This window comes from Pieris napi, chromosome 16 (assembly GCF_905475465.1).
Source record: "Pieris napi chromosome 16, ilPieNapi1.2, whole genome shotgun sequence".
In the NCBI taxonomy this organism is placed as follows: Eukaryota; Metazoa; Arthropoda; class Insecta; order Lepidoptera; family Pieridae; genus Pieris; species Pieris napi.
Window position 1 is genome coordinate 3,412,961 of NC_062249.1, and position 25,134 is coordinate 3,438,094.

Genomic DNA, 25,134 nt, shown 5'->3' on the forward strand with positions numbered 1-25,134 from the left:
ATGCTATTGAATATGCACATAGAGTTTATTAAAATGACCTAAGATCAGTGCTAAGCATGGAGGAGTCAATAGGATCATGAAATAAAAAAGTTCATTCTCAAATTAAAATTTTTATTTTATGCGCAAATAAACTTGGTCATCACAGAACGCACTAAAATGTATTACTACGCCTACAATGGACCGGTTTTCAACTCTTTTATCGTTATCTTTTTTTTATTAACGAAAATGTTATAGTTTTATGAGGATTCCAAATAAACAAATAAGAATTAATATTATTATAATTGAACTTTTTACAATGTTACTAGTCTAGCTTATTATAAAACGTGGTCTAAATATAATAGCACGTTACTATAGTTACGATATCTAAATCATAAAGATACAAACACCATCTTAAATCTAATTTTTAAATGCTAATATTTAGGATCAATTTAGAGATCAAAACGTACAAAGAGTTTAAGGTAGATAATTTTAACGACGGTTATTTAACAACGGCATGTACACATTCTGTTTAGTGAAGATTCAAATAGTTACGCAAAGACTTCTATACCATTAAAAAAATCAAAACAACAACAGGAAAAAACCAACTATATTTACCACGTACTAAACCCACTTTAAGCTTCAAATAACTGTCGATAAACGTGAAAATATTATCAAAATGAGGCTTTCAGCGGTTTAATATTCCCTAAATATTTTACACTGATCAATATATTTACAAAAACCTGTCTAAACGTCGTGTAAGATCATAAAAATAATATTGTATTGTAGAACAAAATTCAATTCAATTATCATGTATTATACAAAAGAGCATTATAAATTCAGGTTAAACAGGTATATTTCTTTGGTCACGTAGAAAGATTTATATAGTCTGTTAATTTAAAAAAAAATCGTATTTTTAATTAAAGATACAAATAAATATTTTACAAAATATCTTCATGTTTTCTCATGTCAACTCATTTTTTTTAACGTAGAGATGTTCTATGTATAATTTTTGACAAAATTAACCATAGATAAAAATCTCAGCAAGTTCAAATTCCGAAGATTTATAGTTATTTGAATATGGAATATGATCTCCGATAAGTCAAACAAAAAATTATAACGTACGTGACCTGGAACATAAAATCAATTCGCTTCAAACCCAATAAGTATGTACCTATAATTAATACGTATTATTTCTGCATTACTTTACTATGTCTGCAATAAGGAATATTATCATCTATCATTAGTAAGTAATGCTTTTCACGATAATATGGAGTTCATAGACTAAATTCTCGAGAATGGCGTTTCGGTGTAATAATGCACAGAAATGTTTGTTGCTGGCGTGCTCTAATTCTGTGGAGTGTCGGCTACGAATAGCACTTCCCCATATTTACCTGTGGTGTCGTAGAAGACGACTAAGGGGAAAGTGGGCAGCAGCGTTTTTCCCATTTGCCTAAACATATACTGCACTGGCCACCCTGATTGCGTGGCGAGTATTGGCGACTTACTTCGCCAATACACAACCACAAAACAAAGGTTATGTGTAAAAGAACAGAGAGTTCCGGACTTTATGAAGAAAGATAATCTTTATATGATGAAGTCTTGGACATGGTTTAGCCCGGATGAAACGACGAAGAGATCGATCTGATAATGTCAACTAAAAGGCAAATATTAATTGGTTTTAATTAATAAAAGACCCTAAGAGGACGGTAAGAAGAATTCAGAATACCAAGATCGACGCTTCGTCTGTCTCAATGTAAAGAAGATCTCTCAAATAGTTTGTCTTGTCTGAAGGGTGATGTCTCTATGGATAATCTTAATAATTGACTTATTATAGCATTTTTCGATCAGCTCGAACGGTTGGCTCCACGACGTAAAACCTTACCATAAGAAAACGGTGCAGAAACTCTTCAACTACCTTCAAACTTATACGTGTCCTACCGCTTCAAAACTTTCATATTGAATCTTATAGGTAGCTTTAAAAGAAATATCTAATATCCTTGCGGCACGATATGCGCTCCTATAATACAAAGTTTCTCGAGAGACAATCCAGCAAAACCAATGCCCAAAATTTTTGGTCAAGAAATGGATCTATTGGGCAAAGCCAGATATATATTAAACGAGATTCAGGGATATTATGAGCTCTTCTTGATATGCCTATGACGTGCCCAGTACGCGATTCATGCAGTCATTTACCCGACATTACATACCACACCTGCCATAATCTTTCTTTTCTAATCTTCAAAAAGTATCTTGCTACTTTAAGGTATTCACGATGGCCTCGTTTCAGACAATATTCAAGTGCTCGCGGGCGTCCGTCAAGGTTGCTTACTCTCGCCACTACTTTTCCTGGTTATTCTCGACGGGATTATGTATCGCACACATCAGAACAAGCGCCGCGGAAGAGAGTGGGGATTAACCAACATCTGGAAGATTTGGATTATGCCGATGACCTATGCTGCTAAGTCACACGCACCGCGACATGCAATCTAAGTTGGACGACCTGGAACGCGAGGCGGGATTTGCGGGACGCAAAATCAACACCCAGAAAACGAAAGAAATGCGTGTTGGAGTTGAGAACCGCGCCCCATTGCGGTTGGGTGTAGAGGACGTAGAAAGCGTTCAAAAATTTGTTTACCTCGGAAGCGTCGTGTCTGAAACTTCAGAACTGAAGATGGTACAGAAGATGACATCACTTCACGCATGTCAAGGCCTTGCAAAACTTCGGCCTGTACGGCAGTCACGGATGTTGACGCGTCGAATCAAGGTTAAAATATTCGGATCCAACGTCAAGTCTGTGCTGCTATATGGGTGTGAAACGTGGAAGGTCACCAAATACATCTCCCACCGACTCCTAGTCTTCGTCAACCGCTGTCTTCGCCGTATTCTAGAAATCTACTAGCCTGAAAAAATCTCTAACGAGCAACTATGGGAGCGCTGCCGAGAAACCCCGATCAGCCATCAAGCGACGCAAGTGGAATTGGATAGGCCATACACTTCGAAGGGATCCCAATCATATTCCCAAGCATGCGCTTGATGGAACCCGCAAGGAAAGCGGAAGCGTGGCCGTCCCAAGCAAACCTGGTGCCGTACAGTCGCAGACGAGGCAAAGAGAGGCGGAAAGACTTGGAGCGAGGTAAAATACGAGGCTAAAGACCGAACGCGATGAAGACTCACTGTGGATGCCCCAACTACGGGTTATAGGACATTAAGTCAAGTAAGTCACGATATGATCATTTTTCCTTTTAAAATTGTAATTAATCAAAGGTTTTAAAGAAATAAAGTATGATTATTGTTTTTCATCTTATAATATAGCAGAGAGGATTATGAAAAGTCTTATTAAAGAAAATTATTTTCCTCGCAAATGTTTGAGTATTTCTTCATCAGATTCAGTACTTGTTGGTGCTCGGCACATTCTGTTCGGTAGTACTTTATATAAGTGTCTCCGTTGAGAGTCTTCTACTAATGTTCGCCATTGGTCGTTTCTCTGTAAAATAATTTCATCAATCGTTTTAGGCATTTAAGTGCGTGGAGATCTCAAAAAATACTGAACTGAAGATACAGCTTGGAGTGTTCCCTAATCGTATCATATATGTGATTCAAATCAAAGGACTTACTTTTGGAGAAATTTGGAAACAAACAAACACACTAAAGAAATTTAGCACACGTCCTTGAAAAACGAAATAGATCATTATACTGAATCCATTGCAACAAATTTATTTGAGTTCTACATTAAAATAACCATTTATGTTTGTAACGTATAAACTCAAACTAATAGAGGAACTAATGCCAAAAAAAAAAACAATGGAGGGATATTAAAAATTCCTTGAACTTTACAAGTAGATGATCTTCTATGCCTGAAATATTCCGGCGATTTTCAGATCTACGACATGCGGTTTTCTTTACCTTAACTCATGCACTACACTAGATATTATTTTAGGATGGCATTCAAAACCTTGAATACATTTACATACAAATCGCATTATAAAAAGTTCATTGGTATTGTATATTACCATTATTTATACTATTACTAGTAGATCGGCCAGGCGTTGCTGTGGCTAAGGTTTTTATTATATTAAATAGTAGCAAACTATTCAACGGAAACGGTAGGATAACACCAGTCATGGGGACCATGATTTTTTGGTGGATATGCCATTAAATTGTAGCTTATGTGAAACGTTGGTACTTTCAACACAGCGCCATCTGTTAGAATTGTGACTATCAATTAATAAACAAATATTTTGCAATAAAATAATATGTGGGTATAAATTGAGATCTAAGCTATGCTATCTTTTAAGTTGGATCAAACTACACACGGTGTGCAAATTTGATTGATCGGTTCGGTAGTTTAGGAGTCCATAGCGGACAAACAACGTGACACGTAATTTATATATATTAAGATTATATTACGCATTCATTGACTGGATCCGTGTCTGTGCTGCGATAGTTGCATTGTAGCCTAACCGCAATCTCGTTGTAAAATAATGGGAATAATATCGTAACCATGGAAACAGACACAGTACGTACCTAAAGACATACGTTTGATTTTAATACGTATAACCTTTTTTAATAAGGCAGAGAAACGTTTAGCCGGCTTTAAAACTCACCATAACAGCGTGTGGATTGAGGCACACGATGAGGGCGTGCCTAGCACGTGTCAGCATCACGTTCATTCGTCCAGCATCCGTGAGAAAGCCAAGTCCGTGACTTCGAGCCAACGAGACTATAACGACATCTCGCTCTTGTCCTTGGAAACTGTCCACTGTGTTCACTTCTATTAGATTATCCGATCTGTAAAATCACAGAATAATAATAAATAGTTTGGAAAATCCAAAAGTGCACGCCTCATAGCGGTCATTCACATTAAAAAAAAAATCTAAAACAAAAACTCAAGTTTTTTAAAACAAAATAACAAAAAAAAATTAAAGAAAATGAACGATTGAAAAAAAAATTTTAAAAAATATATAGTGGAGCCATAACTCTAAGGTGAGGAAAAAAAAATACTAAAATAAATGTAAAATGTATATATAGATATACAAATACACAGTCGTATTTTAGTTTTTTACAAATTATAATTAAACGACAGTACTAAGAACGCTAATATTAACTAAGAATCAGCCCAGGGTATAACTTTATATAATAAGAAAAAAAGTATTCTGGTACGATAAATTTTTCGACCAATTTCTCTGCCACATACATGGATCCATAAACACAGACTGACGGACGTCCAAGAATGATTGATTATAATGTTATTATTTACTATGTTAAACAAAATAATTGTTCATAAAAAATACCATATGTACTTGATAGATTATTTAACTCGATTTTAGTGCACTCATTTTATCCTGTAAGTGTTATATTAGTGAGACAAAAGTTATTCAAGTTTCGAAAGACTGGGTTTTTTGACATGTCGAGAGTAGAGCACTGCCTCCGCTCCGCTAATGAGGCGTGCAAAAAGGTTTTTTTAATATTAAAGATATAGTATGTAAATCAACAGGTCGTTAATATTATGAGCTTCAAATCTGAAAATAATTATTGTTGTATTAAGAAAAAAGTGTTTTTTTTATAACCTATGCAAAAACAAATAAAAAATAAAAATAAGTAACTAACCCTTCATGCTTTAAATATTTCCTAATGAGATCCCTGTGGGCGACGTAAGGAGTGATAACCGCAAAGGAAAGCCCCTTCGGCCTCGTCATTTGGGCCAGGGCGGCTGCCAACCGAGACACACCGCACGCTTCTAAATCATTTGCACCTGATGACCCTGAAAAAATATATTATTTGTATACTGCCATAGAGAAAGATCGAATGCCTAGAAGAGATCTCTACGAGCGACAAGAAACAGACAACAACAGAAAGATTGAAGCGTCTACATAGGGGCCGTTCAAGTATTACGAAAGCACTATAGGGGGAGGGGTTTGATTGGGGGTGAATGAAAGGGGGTGCTTTGATTTTTTTATTTTTATTTTTTTATTATCTTATTACATCAACACAAATTATTTACATTTTTAAACATATTACCAACACATTGTCTATGCTTGAAAACGAAATGCATTTTCGAGGATTTCAACAAAAAATTATACGTTTATGTACATAGTATTGTCTTTGATTGACATAATAGGCCAGTCATTATAGACATTCGAAATCGAAAATTTGATAATAATTCCAAAAGTTTTCAAACTTCGGTCAAGTGAATGGTACATTGGGACGACAATAAATTTCATTTTGCAACCTTGTCCGCAGTCCGGAACATTGTTAAAATTGCAATTAAATTAATTTTTGCTGTATGGTCGTGAAAAAAATTCCAAAAGTTCTGCAAACTTGGGGAAGTTTTCGATATAATATTTCATATCACGTATAAAATTTGCAACCAACCTAAGTGTACGGAACATTTTTTGTTATTTATTTTATTTTCGATATATCTGTCAAATTTGCAGAACTTTTGGAACGTTTTCCTTCAGTTTAATAAAGAAAAACATTAATTTTTAATAACAAAAAATGTTCCGTACACTTAGGTTGGTTGCAAATTTTATACGTGATATGAAATATTATATCGAAAACTTCCCCAAGTTTGCAGAACTTTTGGAATTTTTTTCAGGACCAAAACTTAATTTTAACAATGTTCCGGACCGCAGAGCAGGTTGCAAAATTTTATAGTTTGTTTTAATACCACTCCCGACCTTACATCAAAATTTGAAAACTTTTGGAATTATTATGAATTAATTGTCTTGACTGACTGGTCTATAACCTTTACACATTTAAAGAAAAAACTTTTTGACCGGATTGAAGTTATGTATTATTATAAATATACAACTATTTCACATAATTTTAAATTTATCCGACGTTTCGCGTGCTTTACAGCGTGCGTGGTCACGGTGACTGAAGACAAAAGGTGCTGGATGTCAAAAAGTATCACAGCTGTAGAGAAAGGCTCACGGTGTCCTCTATTTTCGCGGATTGTTTTTCTTGAGATTTTAATTTGGATATCCCAGGTTTATGTACTATTATTTTTGAGAGCTTTGCTTACTTTTGCTGACCAGAGGAGGGGTAGGGGAGATAAATTATAGTAAATCTGCTCACGTAATACTTGACACACGGCCCTAAAATCAGTAGCGATATCTGGACAATGGTGGACAAATCGGCTCGTAGTTCGAATCGGCAGTAGCAGTGGGGTTGATAATAAAATTAGGGTACGATTTGCCTTCACACGAGGCGATCTAGGGTGCTCTCCACCACTTCCCCGATATTGCCTCTGATTTTAGGGCCGTGTCGCTCGGCCATACGCTTACAGACAAATTTTATACAACAATACAAATATGTCAGGGAATGTTATGATCGAGTCAATTGACCGTTGATTTTTGTTAGTCATTGACATTCGATATTCCTATTATTACTTTTTTGACTCGATTTGTTTTGTTATTATTTAATTGTTTTATAGTTTGGATTCATTACTTTACGAATAAAAGTACGAATATTGTTACATCCAATCAGAGCAGAGCATATGCATCGAGTGGGGTTGAAGCGCCATTTTGACTTTGGACAGTGTGTCACATGACACCCACTTAACTCGCTAATGACGATGTTAATATCCATAGAGTGACGATATATACTAAATTAGAAAATGTAAAAAAAAAATATATTTTCAACATTTTGTGAGTCAACATCGCATTATCATACCTTGTCCTTTATCCCCACTATGTATACCCAGTATTGTATAGGGTGGAATGTCCAGATCTACAGGTGGGCGTGGCACTGTCCGTATCTGATCTGCGTAGAAGGCTCTGTTGGGATAGTCAGCGATGCTGTGATGCATCCGATATTGCTGATTCAGCAGTAGAACTGGACTTTGAGGCCAGAGTTCAGTACACGAAGTCAGACGGGCGAACAGACTCTCCCCCAGGCCGTGCTTTTTAGCTCGCTGTTAAAAAATGCAGAGGATAATTTAATTGTTAGAGTACACAAACACAGGAACCTGCAAAATCTTACAAAAGTTATGACGTGAGCGCCTTTTTTATAATTTATGTAATTATTAACACTAACATCATTCGAATATAACTAGAAACAAGATTTCAGTTGAGTCTACTTAAAAAAAAAACCTTACCAAACTAAACATCAAATGTGATATTCCAAAAAAAAAAACTAGTATACTAATCCCAACAACTCCTTTGTTGGGATTAGTATTAGTATATGCTGTAACAGCAATTAATTTTTTTGTCTCAAAATTAGTCCTATCCTATTTCTTCTAGTTAAATGAATGCAAAAACGACCATTAAAAGAACCGATTAGCTCTAGTTTTAGAAATACAAGCTACTTTTTTATATTTTGCAAGTTCTTCTTTTTCAATATGCGGAAAAAAAAATTTTCGACATTGGCAACATTGCAACAGAGATTAGGTTATAATAGAACACTGTGTAATTTGATTGATTACAATGGCAACACCACGCAATATCATAGACATCTTACAGGTTGTAAAGTGTCAATGTGTCAATTGTCAAAGTCAAGCTGTCAGTAGAGCGTAGAATCGGTCGTGAAGTGCTAGAGTTGCCTTCCGATCGGCGCCTGCGCCGGATGTGCGCATTGACTGTGTTTAAATATTAAGTAATTAAGTAATAATGACGGGCGACAGTAGTGATACCAACTTTGTAATTATTAATCGCGTTGAATCTCCGACATATATGAGCGGGCCCGAAAGAGATTCGAATGACCTCTATCTTTAGTATTGAAGTATCGTAAAGAACATACCTGAGAGCATATATACCCGGGCAGTTGTTGTGGGTCGCCGACCAATGTTAGTTTGGTGACGTCCAAGGTCAGAGGAACTAAGGTCTCAGGTTCGATGGCCTGTCCCGCTTCGTCCACTATACATAGCGCTATGCGACCTTTCACACTGAAACACATTTTACATTAGTTTTTTGTTTATGTACGTAACGTCGTACATGGAACCAGTGTATTTATTATTTATTTCCTATTAAAGTACATAAGTTAAATTAGGTCATGTCGTGCCAGATTAATAATTGCTCCTTCAAGAAAAGAGCGTACCTATTCTTGAAAGGCCGGCAACGCACTCGCGAGCCCTCTGGCATTGAGAGTGTCCATGGGCGGCGGTATCACTTAACATCAGGTGAGCTTCCTGCCCGTTTGCCCCCCGTTCTATAAAAAAAAACCTATTTGTTCGTACTCGGGCTGAGTTCAAAAGAGTTGCTTGTTTTATTATTAGTAATTTTTGATTCTAGAATAAGTTGTAAGTTATATTGTATTAGTAATAAAAATATAAAAAACGTAGCCATAAATCATAATGATTGGTATTTTTGGTTTAAAACGTGGTCGTTATCAAATATTGTAGGGTCTTGTCTAGTGACACACAACCACTAAATCCTTCTTTAGTTGTTTTGATAAATTTTATCCATTCTACAATTGATATGAACAGGAAATACTTGTTGTTTATTTTCAATGATGCTACTGAATAAACGGACATGCTTAAAAATGGCCATAAATAGACCTATAAATTTTGGTTGAGGCTCCTAGAATTTCATTATCTGGAGATAAAGAATATTTGCATCAAGAGAAACGGATAAACAGAAAAATCGTCAATACAAGCAGTAATGACATTTTACGTTCCACAGATAGAAATCATAAAAAAGACAATTCCTCAAATTATATTTGTTAGTTTGTGTGCTTTGCATGCATGATGCATCACTTATAACCGACTTAAAAAAAACCAAAGGAAGTTTGAAATCGGGGAGTAATTTTTTCTGTATGTTCAAAAGAATGGCTCTGCCATCTGTGGACCGATCTGGATGATGGAGATGTCAAATGATACGGATTCACAGCGAATAAGATCCTATAGACAGATTGTTTTTTAGTTTGCAAGATTCTGAAATGTTTATTTATATTTTATATCCTAAACTCGCAATGTATGATTAGGCCCTCATCATTAGGTCAATACTTTTTAGTGTATTTTAAAGACGTTTAATTAAAAAAAAAAATATTATGTCCCTGAAAATAACGAGAAATTTTACAATTGCGTGTTATATTTAAAACTTACCCTTTCATTTTATTATTCTGTGCGCTTGCGAGCGTAGTAGCGATGATATCTGCGCAGTCAATGATTCTCTTTTCAGCCGCCATTAGACGTTCAGGTCTAACGTCTTCACCACCACCACCGTGGCGTAACTGATAAACAACATTTTTTAAATAAAAAAAGTTATGTTAGTTTCTATGGTTGTTCTTTTATGCACTGGATATAATAAATTTAATTACCAAAAAAAAACAGACGAATCAGCATTTTTTAGTATTATGTAACACACTTTTAAACAGTGATTCGTTCTTGTTCTAAAATCTAAGTTTTATGGCAGCCACAAAAGGCTATTATAGAATAAAATAATCTAGGCAATCAAAATCTTTTGCAAAACTACGACAGAGCATCGTACGTACTAGTTATGATCGTATACGGAAGCACGAACACACATAATTGGAATTTAAAATAGCCATAAATATTCCAATTCTATTTTTATTTAAATTGTATGGACAATCTACACGTAGAAACTGTTATTACATTGACGTAAACGATTTATTAAAAACTAAGTTATTGAAGTGAAACTTTTTTAGACGAACGAGGGTAAAATTTTTAAGGATGAAACGTCAAACGAAGTAAAGGGAGAGAGCGATTAAGACCGATTGAGAGAGAGTGAGAATGGCGAATTACCTTAAAGAAATTCTATTTTCAAAAAGAAAATTTAGTAAAGAGAAATCACAAATGACGAATTGTAAATTAAAATGCCACGTGTTTTTATTATGAAAGAAATAAATTTAAAAAATTAAAGTTATTAATTGTATTAACTTTCGACACTTAATATTTTAATGACAATTAAATTTCTTACATATCTTCCATCTCCCTCTAAGTCTCGGAAATCTAAAGTTTTAGATTTGTGTAAATATGAACAAGACTTAAAAATTGGTTTGCCAAAGAAGTTTCACTTCTGAAATGTGTACTATGTACGCACGCACTTTTTTATTTCATATTGCAGACAGAAAATTAACAGTCGCAAGTTAAAATTAATTTTTAATAGCATAAATATAGAAATACCATATTTATTCGCTCATTGAGTTGGGTGATGCGTCCCTGACAGTAGGCGATTCTCACGGGATCCTTGGCTTCACTCATTGCCGTCTTCCACATGTTTATTTTCGCTTCTATATGTGAAATCTATAAGAGTATAGGAAGCAATAATAATAAACGGGCAATTTTAATATTGTAGAACTATTTTCTTTTTTTAGACATATCAAAGAGATGGTGGAACCCGGATCGAAGGACCAAAAATATGTTTCATAGTGCGTTATTTTAACTAGTAATGTTTGTTTGCCTGGTAGAGATCGTATTATAAGGCAGACCGTGTGTTGTGCGAAAAATATTTTTTATGTAGTTTTTTACCACAGTTTATATTCTTTCTTGTGTACAATAAAGAATTTATCCATCTATCTAATTCCATCAAAATTCACATTTTCAAGAAGTGTAGGAGCCAATGCTATATATTTAGCTCACTCGGGCGTTCTTAGTTTTATAAGCGTAACGATTACGTAAATCGTCGTCGAGTTACGCCCCGAGATTATGGCCAAACGTATTCTTCAGCATTTAAGTACATTGTATAGCATTTAATTATTTTATATCCTTTGTTTAACCCGGGTTGAAAAGAAATAACATTATAATTTTACATTATTTACAACATCCCCCCTGACCCAGAAACCGAACATTTTGGTCCTTCGAGCCAGACTGTTTAATTGTATGACCATAATGAATTATAGTCTCGCAGTCTCAGACGATAACGATAATACGACGTCAGTATATTTAAAGAGGTTTTTCGTCTGTAAGATGTAGAGACATGTAATTTCTGCGAGGTAGAAAATATAGATATTGCATTCAGAACATGTTAAACGTTATATCGATTTAACATTAAAATTAAGATTTTTCTTTCTTAACATTGCGATAGAAACTTACCTGTTGAGCCACCGCGGCATTTTGCGGCTCAGCATTCAGTCTAGCAGTGTCTCTCGCCGCGAGCTGTTGTGAACTGACGTCTTTAGCTCGACTATGCATCGCTTCTACCCGACCCACCCGTACCATTTTGAACCTTTCCGCTGAAATATATACATTTTGTATAGATCTATAGTAATATATACTGTAATATGTTAAGATATGTTTACTTGTATCAAAATAGTCTACTTGATATTAGTCTGTGCTATTAGTAGTCTGTGCTAGTATGTAGTCTACAACTAATAAAAGATTTATTCTCAACCTGCAACTCATTCGTTTTATTAGGTTATGGGCCCAGAGAAAAACTAATTAAATAATCTTACAGTAAATTCATATCGTGTGTCAGAAAATAAGTTATAATGTCGTCGTCAGGCAGTTATTTAATAAATGTGCCGAAGTTGAAGGGACGCGAGAACTTTGATGACTGGGCGTTCGCGGCAAGAAATTTTCTCATCTTGGAAGGTATAGACATCGATGCCATTCCTGTGGATTTAAGTGATGTAGAAGACAGAAAAGCGAAAGCAAAACTCATCATGACGATTGATCCCAAGTTGTATGTTCATATAAAAAATGAAACTAAAGTCAAGGATTTGTGGCAGAAACTACGGAAATTATTTGATGACAGCGGATTCACCAGAAGAATCAGTCTACTAAGAACATTAATATCCATTCGACTTGATAATTGTGAGTCCATGACAAGTTATGTGAGTCAAATTGTGGAAACTGCACAAAGACTGAAAGGTACAGGATTCGAGATTAATGAGGAATGGATTGGATCATTATTGTTGGCGGGGCTACCAGAAAAGTTTGCGCCAATGATCATGGCTATAGAACATTCCGGCATAGCCATAAACTCTGATGTCATTAAAACAAAATTGCTTGATATGAGTTCTGAAGTCGGTGACCATGACTCGGAAGTTGCATTATTGTCGAAGCATAATAGTAAGTTTGGTCAAAATTTGAATAGAAAAGGCGCGAAACAAACATCTAATCATACGTCAAATACCAAGAAGGTTATAAAATGCTATAAGTGCAAGAAAATTGGCCACTTCAAAAACCAATGTCCTGAAGTTAAAGAAAAGCAAGTAAACGCATTTAGTGCTGCATTTTTTAATAGTGAATTTAATAAGGATGATTGGTATATCGACTCAGGGGCTAGTACTCATATGACATCATGCAGAGAAAATTTATTGGAATTGAGAAAAGTACACGATATGAAGGAAATTATTGTTGCGAATAATATGACTGTGCCAGTTGTGTGTGCTGGGAATACACATATAACTACGCTTGTGAATAATTCTCAGTTTGACATTATAGTGAACAACATTTTGTACATACCTAACCTGACCACAAACCTATTGTCAGTAAGCCAGCTAATAGCAAAAGGAAACAAAGTTATTTTCAAAAGTGATGTGTGTTATATACATAATCAACGGAATGAGCTTATTGGAATAGCAAATTTAAAGAATGGTGTGTATAAGTTGAATACAGTTAAGTCAGAGAAAGTGTTGGCCGCAGCAGTTCAAACTACAGATGCAAAACAGTGGCATAGGAGATTAGGTCATATTAACAGTAATGATTTGCAGAAGATGAAAAATGGTGCTGTAGATGGCATATCATTTGATATGAAGGCTGATATTCAGAAAATAAACTGCCAGGTATGTTGTGAAGGGAAACAGAGTCGTTTACCATTCCAATTAAGAAACCATAGAAGTACAGAATTGCTAGATTTAGTTCACTCAGATCTGTGTGGGCCTATGGAGGTTCGATCGATTGGACAGGCAAGATATTTTCTATTGTTTGTTGATGATGCTAGCAAGATGGCATTTGTATATTTTCTAAAGGAGAAGAATCAGACTCTACAGTATTTCAAGGAATTTCAAAGAATGGTTGAGAAGCAAAAAGGAACAGGAATAAAAACATTGAGAACTGACAATGGAGGGGAGTTTTGCTCAGATATTTAAAGTCAACGATTATCTAGTTGATAAAAGGGCCTGGGACTAGTGCTAGACAGGCTACCTCTAATTAATTTGCGATATTTGTTTTAAAATAAGTGTTATTTGATGATTTGATATTTTAAAAGAGTACCGAGAGTTTTTTACGCCGGCTTTTTCTCTCGGCCTACACCCTCTGTCTTCTTTGCCGATGAGTAGGGATGCCTACAAATTGAAATTTAATGACGTGGAATAAGTGATACATGTATCTTATGTTCCATAATAAACATATTTTTTTTTTTTTTTTTTATGATGGATAATTTTCCATCTGAAAGATAGTGGAATCATCCATCAGAAGACAAACCCATATACTCCGGAGCAGAATGGTGTCAGCTCTCGCTGGACATTCAACAGGACAATTGTTGAACGTGCAAGATGTTTATTGTTCGAGGCAAAACTGGATAAAAGTTATTGGGCAGAAGCAGTTAACACGGCAGTATACTTGAAAAATAGATCGCCAGCTTCAGGTTTGGACCAAAAGACACCGATTGAAGTATGGACAGGACATAAACCTGACCTCAGTCATGTCAGAATATTTGGGAGCCCTGTAATGATGCATGTTCCTAAAAATAAAAGATTTAAGTGGGACAAGAAAGCAGTTAAATACATATTAGTGGGATACTCGGAAAATGTGAAAGGTTACCGATTATACAACCCAGAAACTAGAAAGATATGTACCAGTAGAGATGTCATTATAATGGAGCAAGATACTACTGAGATAGAAATAAACGAAGGACAGATAAAAGAACAGCAATCAGTAAAACAGCAAGAGGAAAGTTCTATGATAGAAAGTGACAATACATTAACAAATCAGGATGATCCTACCTATGTATATGATTCAGAAAAAAGCACAACTTCAACTGAAGGAGAATTTTATCATACATTAACTGAAAAAGAAGATCTATCTGAAAATGAAGAGCCTCCATTGGTGGGAAAGCGTATCAGGAAACCTCCTGAAAGATATGGTTTTACTAATCTTTGTGTTTCAGATGAATCAGAATCTTGGGCTGAAGACATAAGTTATAATGAAGCTACCAACGGTCCAGAGAAAGACAAGTGGCAGCAGGCTATGTCTGATGAACTTCAAGCATTTGAGGATAATCAAGCCTGGGAGATTGTCAGTCAAGAAGAGGCAGATAGAGTAGTACAATGCAAGTGGGTGTTCAAGAAAAAGCCAGAAAACAATAACAGTGTCAGGTATAGAGCAAGACTTGTGGCGAAAGGTTACACTCAACAGCACGGAGTAGATTTTAATGAGACCTACTCACCTGTTCTCAGGTACTCTACACTTAGATTATTGTTTGCAATAAGTGTAAAATATAATTTTGAAATCACTCATCTTGATGTAGTTACAGCATTTTTAAATGGTTTTTTAACAGAAAATGTATACATGCAAGCACCTGCTAATTTAAATTGTCCGAGTAATTGTGTTCTTAAACTTAAAAAGGCAGTTTATGGTTTGAAGCAGTCTGCTAGGGCATGGAATGCTAGAATAAACGATTTTTTTTTATAGATTTAGATTATAAAAAGTCAGTATCAGAACCATGTTTATACAGTGAAAAATGTAAGAATGAGTAGATTATCATTGCAATATTTGTTGATGATTTCTTTATTTTTTCTAATTGTAAAACTATGACTAATGATCTTAAGAAAAAACTTATGTCTAAATTTAAAATTAAAGATTTAGGTCAAATTAAAAGGTGTTTAGGCATGAGAGTGAAATGTGAAAATAACTGTATATCTATTGATCAGGAACAATTTGTAAAACAAATTCTTAAAAAGTTTTATATGACTGATTGTAATACTAAAGATACTCCAATGGAATGTAATTTGAAATTAGAAAAGGCAGAATGTGTTGACAAACAGTTTCCCTATCCACAGCTTATAGGAAATCTTAAGTATTTGTCAGTACTAACACGTCCAGATATATCATATAGTGTGAGCTATCTTAGCCAGTTTAATAATTGTTTTAGTTCAGTTCATTGGCATCATGTAAAAAGAATTTTAAAATATTTGCAAAAAACTAAATCTTATGGTTTGAAGTTTACTAAAGATACCTGTAATTTAGAAGGTTTTGTGGATGCTGATTGGGCGTCGAATATTGTAGATAGGAAATCCTACACAGGATTTTGTTTTAAATTGTCAGGCTGTGTGATATCCTATGAATGTAGGAAGCAACAAACGGTAGCTTTGTCAAGTACCGAGGCCGAATACATGGCCATTGCTGAAGCATGTAAAGAGGCAATATATTTAAAAAGTCTTATATCAGATATTATTGGTTGTAACTATACTGTAGTAATTTACAATGACAACCGGGGAGCCAAGAAGTTGACAGAGAATCCTTTGTTTCACAAACGAACTAAACATATAGATGTTCGCTACCACTTCATACGCGAAGCAGTCTCTAATAGCCTTGTTAAAATTGAATATCTTTCAACATCTGAGATGCCTGCTGATATATTAACGAAAAGTTTGAGTGGTGCCAAACATAACTATTTTATAAAATTATTAGGAATTCAAAATGTTTAAAATTGTCAAAGTTGTTAGTTTTATTACTGCTTAGTATTTGATTATTTTGATAAGTGGTGCTGTTAAGATATGTTTACTTGTATCAAAATAGTCTACTTGATATTAGTCTGTGCTAGTATGTAGTCTACAACTAATAAAAGATTTATTCTCAACCTGCAACTCATTCGTTTTATTATAATAAGCGACTGGTCATGTGTTCGAACCAGTTTCAATTCCATTACTAGAATTTTCTCTCTATCTGTGCAATAAGCACTTACTCATACGGTGAAGGCAAACACCGTGAGGAAACCATCGCGTCACAAACAGTTTTTTACAGCATTGTTTGTAGGATTTAGAATTGTTTTTCAACGCAAGATATGCGACTTTTTTTATTTTTATGGCTCTGGCACGATTTGTGCATTAGCCAGCATCAAGTATAGGTTTTTTTATAATTCGTGCTTGTCTTTAGAAATTCGACCATGTCCTCCATGTACGATTTAAGCACTCGCCCGGAACCGCACAACCCTCCCAAAGGCCGAGAACAAATTTAAATTAAATTAAAACTTGCCCTCGAACCGGGAATCGAACCCGGTACCCCTCACCTAGCTGCCACTTAATAAGACCGCTAGGCTATGAGGCCCCTAAAAGATGCGACTTAATACCCAAAAATGACCATGGTCAACATTCTACAGGTATTACTCACGTTTTGGTAAACTCTGCCGTATACTGAGCAGCCGTATTACAATTTCATCTATGGCCGCATTACTCGTCGCACAAATCAATATTTTTCCTCTGTTCTGCTGTTTCCTTCTATTAGAGTCGTAGAAATATGCCATAACCATTGCACATATCACACTTGATTTTCCTAAAATTATAATAAGTATGTATTGTCGAAACCGCATTATGGTAAACCGTCTGGCATCTATATATATATATATATATATATATATATACCTTTTTAGTACATGGAACATTTTGCTATGCTACCCCAGAGACTGTTCGGTTTTCCGGAATGAAAACTTTTTAGGTTTTTCCGTGATTTTTCTCTATATAAACCTCAGAGTGCAAGTTATAAGTTCATAACTAACAAATAAAAAATAGGAGTTGATCGTAGAGTGTAGATGAAAATTAAGGGCCTTATTTTTTTTTTATTTTTTATCTCAAAAAATTTGGACTATATAATGTGTTAGTTTAATTGTATTCATACCGGTTCCAGGTGGTCCTTGAACCATTTGTATATTGGGCCGATCACCAAGAGCCGCTGATACAGAGGATTCCACCGCTATTTTTTGACTCTCATTCAATGTCAAAGTCCACTGTAAAGGATCGGTAAAACAATAATTTAAAATAAATAGTTTCATAAGTATAACAAATAATCCTTCAAATAACTAAATGTATTACACGCAGAAGTTAACTATATATATCGCGATAGTATAATATCAACGTTTATCAATAAGGGGGTTAAATGTAGGTATATTTTTTGGTAACAGTTCTATATCCATAGGTTAATGAAACAAATATAATTTTAGTTAGTTTTTAACGGTAGTTCATTACTCAAAGGTAAACTTTCATTAACATTTTAAGACAAAACTTACATCTAAAAATTAGACTGTATTATAGTGTTACCAGCTGACCCGGCAAACGTTTGTTTTGCCATGTATATTATTTCTAGGAAACATATTTTTAGGTCAATAAAAAACTACATGTGTTGTATGTATTTTTGTATGCTGTATCATAAAAAAATAAAAACAATTTGGGGTTTGAAAGATAGATAGTAGCCGATTCTCGGACTTACTGAATAGGCATAAAAAAAATCATAAGAATCGGTCGGGGAACGAACATTGTGAAACGAGAATTTTATATATATAGAGATAAAAATGATTTATTTAGTAATTTCTAGAATGGTATTAAACTTAAATCTGCTTTCAAGAACTACCTATGATAGTGTAAGTAAAATCTATGATATTGACAGTGCTCAAGCAGAGATTGACTTGAGATATCTAGTGGAGTACGGGGACCTGAGACTTTATTGATTAAGCTTGGCAATAATATTGGTAGTAATATTTAGGTTTTGTCAGATTTCAAAATTTCAACAAAAAAATTATCGGCATTTAAAGATCCTATATTAGAAAACTATTTTTATTTTTATACAAAAATTAATTTAAAAAAAACCCCTATTAGAATTGCTAAAGACAATATATTTATTTTGTAAATAAAAATGAAATCCTTTAAATTTAAAATAATACTTACAGGTAAATTCATATTAACACGAGCATTATTATTATATCTTTGGAAGTGTTGAGGCTGCGGATTCATAATTGCCTCACTGAGGGGTGAACCCGAGAGGTATTCCATGGCTTCAAATAACATTAATTCCTTATTTATATATGCTAATGACCGACCAATTATCAGTTCACCAATTTTTAACTGACTCATCTTCCCAGTAAATATAGCATATAATGAAATGCTAAAGAATGTGTTTTTGTTGTCTGAAATATATATATTATGTTTGTTTAAATTAAAAAAAAAAAAAATTAAGTCCTAGAACTTATTAAATAATAAACATTCTTAAATAATTGATGAAATTGGTTGTAAAATATAAGCAAAAATGAGGGTTTACATGTTTAAATAATTGTAAATAAGGGAGCATTCAAGTATTACATATTAATTTTGGGAGGGGGGTCCTTTTGTAAAACGTTACGATGCGGAACTGGGATTGAATTACGCGTTATGGTTAATATTATTTTCGACATCCCAGTACTTTACACCACATAATGGTAAGTTCTAGTTATAAAGAGCCACTGAGTGGTCACGAAACGTTTTACTATTGGATACAGAAAAACGTTACGGCGCGTTACACGGGGTGTGTCTCAATAATCTCCTTGTTAAAAAAAGTTGCGTGACGTAACACTTGAACGCTCCCTAAGTAGCAGATTTTTTTTATTAAAAAACTAAATCTTTACTAAGTTACATTCAAATCCTAAGACAGCTATATTACAAATTTTATTAATTGTATTTAAAAAGTGAAAATTGAATGCAATGTGAGAACTTTTATATTTAATTTGTTTTCAGTAATTAACAATAATTTTTATCTTTGGATGTTCTTCGAATGTACATAATGTTGTTGATTTAAAAATTACTTTTGCAATAATTATCTTATAATGAACAACACTTACTTGGAGGGGCAGGAAGTATCCTTACATTGTGTACAAAAAAAAACCTGGAAATCCTGGAATGTTCCGGACCAAAATCAATCATTAATATTTCGCCTACTCTCGGAGCGTTTTTTGCCTCTGTTGTTGGCATGGAAACTGAAAGTAAAATATAGAGATAAAGATATTGGTACATTACATATAAACGACTCATTGGTCTAGTGGTTACTACCCCTGACTGCGAATCCATGGGTCCCGGGTTCGATCCCCGGCTGAGACGAACATCGATGTGATGAGCATTTGGTGTTGTGCTTGGGTCTTGGGTGTTTAAATATGTATTTATATGTCTATCTATCTATAATATGTATGTATTTCCGTTGCCTAGTACCCATAACACAAGCTTCACCAGCTTAGCATGGGACTAGGTCAATTGGTGTGAATTGTCTTAAAAAAAAAACAAAGTAGTTGTGGCTAATCAACAGTTCCATATGAAAAGATATTTTTTAGTCTAATTCTACACCGCGGCTCAAATGTATGAAACATTGATTTTGAATTAAGAATGCACCAGCAAAGTTGTAATGAACTTTGCTTAAATGACTTTCCAAATTGTTTTTTTACCTTTACCTTTTACTTTTGAATATAATATGTAACTGTATATACAGAAATATCAAACTTTATTTGTCTGACTGATTGTTCAGTTTTCAGGACTTCACTAGAGAGCATCCTAACTTTTTTTGACCTCTCACTTTTCACATTTCAACAACAACCATTATTTTAATAATCTGTCTTTTTAGCTCAGTGGTTAAGGGAGCGTTCAAGTATTACGTAACGAATTTACGGGGGGGAGGGGGTCCTTTTGTAAAACGTTACGGTGCGGGGCGGGGATGGAATTACGCGTTATTGTTAATATTATTTTCGACTTTCCAGTACTTTACACCACATAATGGTAACTTTTAGGTAAAAACAAGTGGTGTAGGTGGTCATGAAACGTTTTACTATTGGGTACAGAAAAACGTTACTATGCGTTAAGAGGGGGAGGGGGGTCAAGAATCTCCAAAAATTGCGTGACGTAATACTTGAATGCTCGCTAAGGTAGATGGTTTGATTCCCAGAGAAATTAGATTCTTGTGAACAAATTAACAATGTAATAGACTAAGAAATGTGTCTGCCTTTTTTAATAGGTTTAATAAACTTCTAACTGAAGTTTCTGAATATTTTTTAGAAATAAAAACTTTCTGTGCATTTGCAAAAACAAATGAATAACCAAGTACTTACTGTTAACACTCAGGTTAAATAGTTCAAAGTGGCGTTCAAGGGGTGGCAACGGGGGTAAGTTTTCAATTCGCATCTGAAGTAGTTTGGGTTGATTGCGAGTCCTTAAATGACCTTGAGTTAAACATTCCCATATTTCCATTAACAAGAGATCACCGATTAACCTGAAAATGCCATTTATGTAAAGACCGATAGAGTCAATATTTACAAGTTCTAATAAATCATAATGAGTTTAGTAAATAATACCTAACATTATATTTCCCTTAAGAATAATGCTGCAATACATTTTGTTATATATCTATGTTTAAGTTTTCTCTTGAAATTATTTTCAAATACACATATATTTTTGAAAATACTATTAGAAATATTATGTATACATCTTTTAGTTTTAAAATATTTTTTCGGACATAAATGACAATTAATGAAAAAATTTTATATCATACTAGCTGACCGGGCAAACGTCGTTTTGCCATGTATGTCATGTATAATAAAAAAATAGGGGTTGATCGTAGAGGGGTGAAAGTTAGGAGTTGTATGTATTTTTTAATGCTGTATCATAAAAAAATAGAAATTAAAAATTTTGTCTAAAAAATAAAAATAAAAATTTTGGGGTCGACTACCCCTAACATTTAGGGGGATGAAAAATAGATGTTGGCCGATTCTCATAGATACCGGATAAGCACAAATTTTTTTATCAAAATCGGTTAAGCCGTTTCGGAGGAGTATGGCAACGAAAACTGTGGCACGAGAATTTTATATATTAGATTATCTAGTCATTATCATAATTTTTACTTACTGCACATACTGGTGGTGATTGTTATATGTTTGAAATTTCGCCAATGGAATATTATTATGCCCCAATATTGGCGGGGGATCTGCATTTGTAATCTGTTCATCAAGCCAATGTGGATTCCAAATTAAAATTTTCATTAAAGTAATTTTTTCTAATGAAAATATTGGCATTTTACAATTGTCAACCATTGTTGTCTTTACTAACCTAGTTTCCTTCATTTTATTTCCAGGTTCAATTTCAAATACATGAACTTCCGGGGGGGAATTAGAGAACCTCACAGATTTTTTTATTTTTTTAGGCGGTAATGGTTCAACTTTTGAAACTGGCTTTCCAAAGAAACCAAGGTCTATATCCATTAAAGGCCTAATAGCTTTTACAGGAGGAGTATGTGGTTTCTCTGTCTTGCCCGATTTTCTTCTTGATCTTCTTCTTTTCTTCTTTGTGCTTTCTGACTTAGGTTCGGCTGTAACCACTTCAACATGATTTTCTTTGTAATCTGACGTTCTATTACCCAACGTATTCTCATGGGATGTTTTATTTTTTTGCTGCATCTTTTTGTCAAGACTCTCTTTTCTTTTTGTAGGCTTAACAGCTTGAACTACGTTAGTTAAAAATTCACCACGACTTGTATTAGTAACTTTTATATTAACAACACTTTTACTGCTTGCATTGATATTGGACGGAACAGGTTTAGGTTCCTGAAGTTTAGCTGCAATTTCTTTTAGTTTTTTTTTACGTTCATCTTTTTGAGATTTATTTGTACTTTTTTTAGACGATTCACTTTGTTTTTTTTGTTTGTTTTCTTTTTTAGATCTTTTCTTAGCTGCAATGAAAAATCAATAATTATACAAATACATATATGTAAAATTAAAAATACAGACATAAAAGATCTTACATTCAGTTTGAACTACATGTGCTTTTCTTCTAGATGGTTGGCAAAGTGGTTCAATGACTTGAATTTTTTTTGGGCCTTGATCATTCGTAGAAACTTTTTCAACAGTAACATCCTTTATAAGATTACTATCAGTGTGATCACAACTTGGCAAGGGTGGCAGGTTTGTTTCAGATTTATTTTCATTTAATTTATCAGGTTCCACTTTCTTTATATCTATTTCTTGTACAGCTTTCCCGGTGACCTTGCCCTCATCTTGTGTAGTTTCAGCAACCTGTGTGTCTACTGTGGGTGGTACTAAACTGATCAAATCTTCAAAGTATATATCACTATCCTCATCATCAATAAGCTGAACATCATCAAATTGACTATAAGAGTTCTCATCTGAACATCTATCCCTAATTGGTGTTTTTCTCTGTTTTTGCAAGTTTGTAAATGGCTTTCCAGGGGAACTCTGTGAAAGCCTTAAATACCAATGTTCTGATTCACTATCACTTTCACTATCTACTGGTATAGGTTCTTCAATATCCCCGAGTTGCTCTTGCTTTATAGAAAAGGCATCAAATTGTATTTCATCATTTTCAAGTTTTATATCTTCTGGGTATAACTCTTGCTTTATTGTATCTAACTTCTTTATCTTTTTAGTTGAGGGGCTTTCACAATCAACATCACTGTCGGATAATATAAAAACAACATCATTTTCCTTACAATTCCTGTTATCTTCATTGATTGGCTTTTCAGTTTTTATTATTTCAACCATAGGTAAAACACTATATCTTCTCTTAAGAGTTGGTTTACTATTCTCATCTTGGTATTGAATTCTGTTAATGATAGGTTCTTTCTTTTGTAGTAGTTTAAATATGTATTTTTCAGTATCATTTATATTCGTTAGCTGAGTACCTTCTGTCCAACCAATACCAATTATATCATTTTCAGTTATTGAATATGGAATGTTAGGTGAAATACGCTTGACTCCTATGTAAACACCATTTGAACTCTGAAAATCAATAATCATTTATTAGATGAAAAACAAACTGTCAATTTAAAATCATCTTTGCATGCATACTTTACCTTTAAATCCTCAATTGTTACTTCATCATCCTTAACCCTAATAACACAATGATTTCTTGAAACAACCAAACTTGTGAGGATAATTTTATTATCATTCCCTCGGCCAATAGTTACTTCTTCATTATTGGGTAATGTAAATTCTTCGTTACCAAATTTTTGCCGGTGTAGTTTCCACTCCATGGTGTATACATACAGAAAATAGACCTACTATACTAGATTAACTACTAAATATAGATTACTAAACTAGATTAGAAATTCTGTGTACTAATCACTATAACGAGCGACGTGAGATTAACTTTTTTTATCAAAACGATATCTTATTATTTAAAGGGTCAATACAGGGTCTAGAAAGTAGAAATTAACAAATATCAAAGAACTAAGGAGGGAATGACAAACCGTAACAACCGGCAACCACAACTTTTAAATTCATATTCATGTCAATTGTCATATCACAGGATCGATGTCAATTTCTTTACTGAACCATCAAACGACTTTTTACTAAGTTTTGTTAGTAACATTCATATAGATGATATTTAATTTGGGCATTATAGATCATAACGTTCATAATATTCTTCCTTTCTACAATACATTCACCATTTGACGAGACTTACATGTTTTAAATTATGCTTCCTAAATGTAAAAGTTTAAGGTAAAGATAAGAGTTTTGTGGAATAAGTTTGGCTATATTACCATAACCTTTAAAGTTTGAAATAAAAAAAATGCTTAGTCTATCGGAGAATAAAAATACTAGAAAAATAAGTAAGATCCTAGAATTTAAGGTACTATAAAATAATATGTCTGTGGACTATTTTTAAATTTGTTTTGCATAAATCTTAAGCCACCCTATAAATAATTAAGGTGAACAACCTTAACTATACACAGTGGCGTAGCTACCAAGGGGCAAGGCGGGGCAGTGCCCCGGGGCCCTCAAGCTCAGGGGGCCCTCGAATCCTCACCAGAAATCTCGATCGTTCTGAACTTTTGGAAATTTCTCCCATTTTCAAAATAAATAAGACAGGTTGCAACCCCACTTTAATCAAGACATTAATTTGAGAGAAATTCAAAAGTTATGCCTAGGGAATTCCCCTAAATTCTTTCTGTAGGTTGGCAGTGTTGCCAATTTGACGGATAGTGATATGTGCATTTTATTATTCACCGATGCATTTTATTGTGAATTCGAGTTAAGATTTTTTTTTGAGAAGGGTTAAAAAATTCATGCTGTATCAGTAAGTAAGCTAATGTCAATAAACTTTTTTGTACTGGTCAATATAGTGATTCAATTTTATTTGATTTTACCATTCATATTGATGTCCAGTAAAGTCAATAAATCGTGTCAAATCTAAAGATTTCGGCTACAGCTCATTGTACTGGGTGGCGCAAAAGTACTGGCACTAAAGAAAATTTGTTTATTTTTTGGATTTAAACTTCTTTAGGCGCGTTATGAA

General features: G+C 34.0%; 1 protein-coding gene across 1 annotated transcript; it reads right to left on the reverse strand.

Moving 5' to 3' along the window:
• Positions 1-94: 94 nt before the first annotated feature.
• LOC125057012 (helicase sen1) lies at positions 95-24,108 on the reverse strand. Its single transcript, XM_047660417.1, has 16 exons — positions 23,690-24,108; positions 22,622-23,615; positions 21,730-22,549; positions 20,937-21,097; positions 19,686-19,820; positions 18,760-18,998; positions 17,717-17,825; positions 17,213-17,374; positions 11,972-12,111; positions 11,063-11,182; positions 10,022-10,149; positions 8,719-8,863; positions 7,654-7,894; positions 5,587-5,740; positions 4,584-4,767; positions 95-3,463 (listed from the first exon to the last, which is right to left on the reverse strand). The coding sequence occupies exons 1-16, from the start codon at positions 23,867-23,869 to the stop codon at positions 3,326-3,328; spliced, it is 4,050 nt and encodes a 1,349-aa protein (XP_047516373.1). The 5' UTR covers positions 23,870-24,108; the 3' UTR covers positions 95-3,325.
• Between the last annotated feature and the right edge of the window lie 1,026 nt (positions 24,109-25,134).

Excerpts from the sequence above, each read along its gene's own strand:
- LOC125057012 (XM_047660417.1), bottom strand. The coding sequence starts at position 23,869 with ATGGAGTGGAAACTACACCGGCAAAAATTTGGTAACGAAGAATTTACA. Across the intron at positions 19,821-20,936 it reads ATTTAACCTGAGTGTTAACA|TTTCCATGCCAACAACAGAG; the intron begins GTAAGTACTTGG and ends TTTTACTTTCAG. Across the intron at positions 18,999-19,685 it reads GATACTTCCTGCCCCTCCAA|ACAACAAAAACACATTCTTT; the intron begins GTAAGTGTTGTT and ends TATATATTTCAG.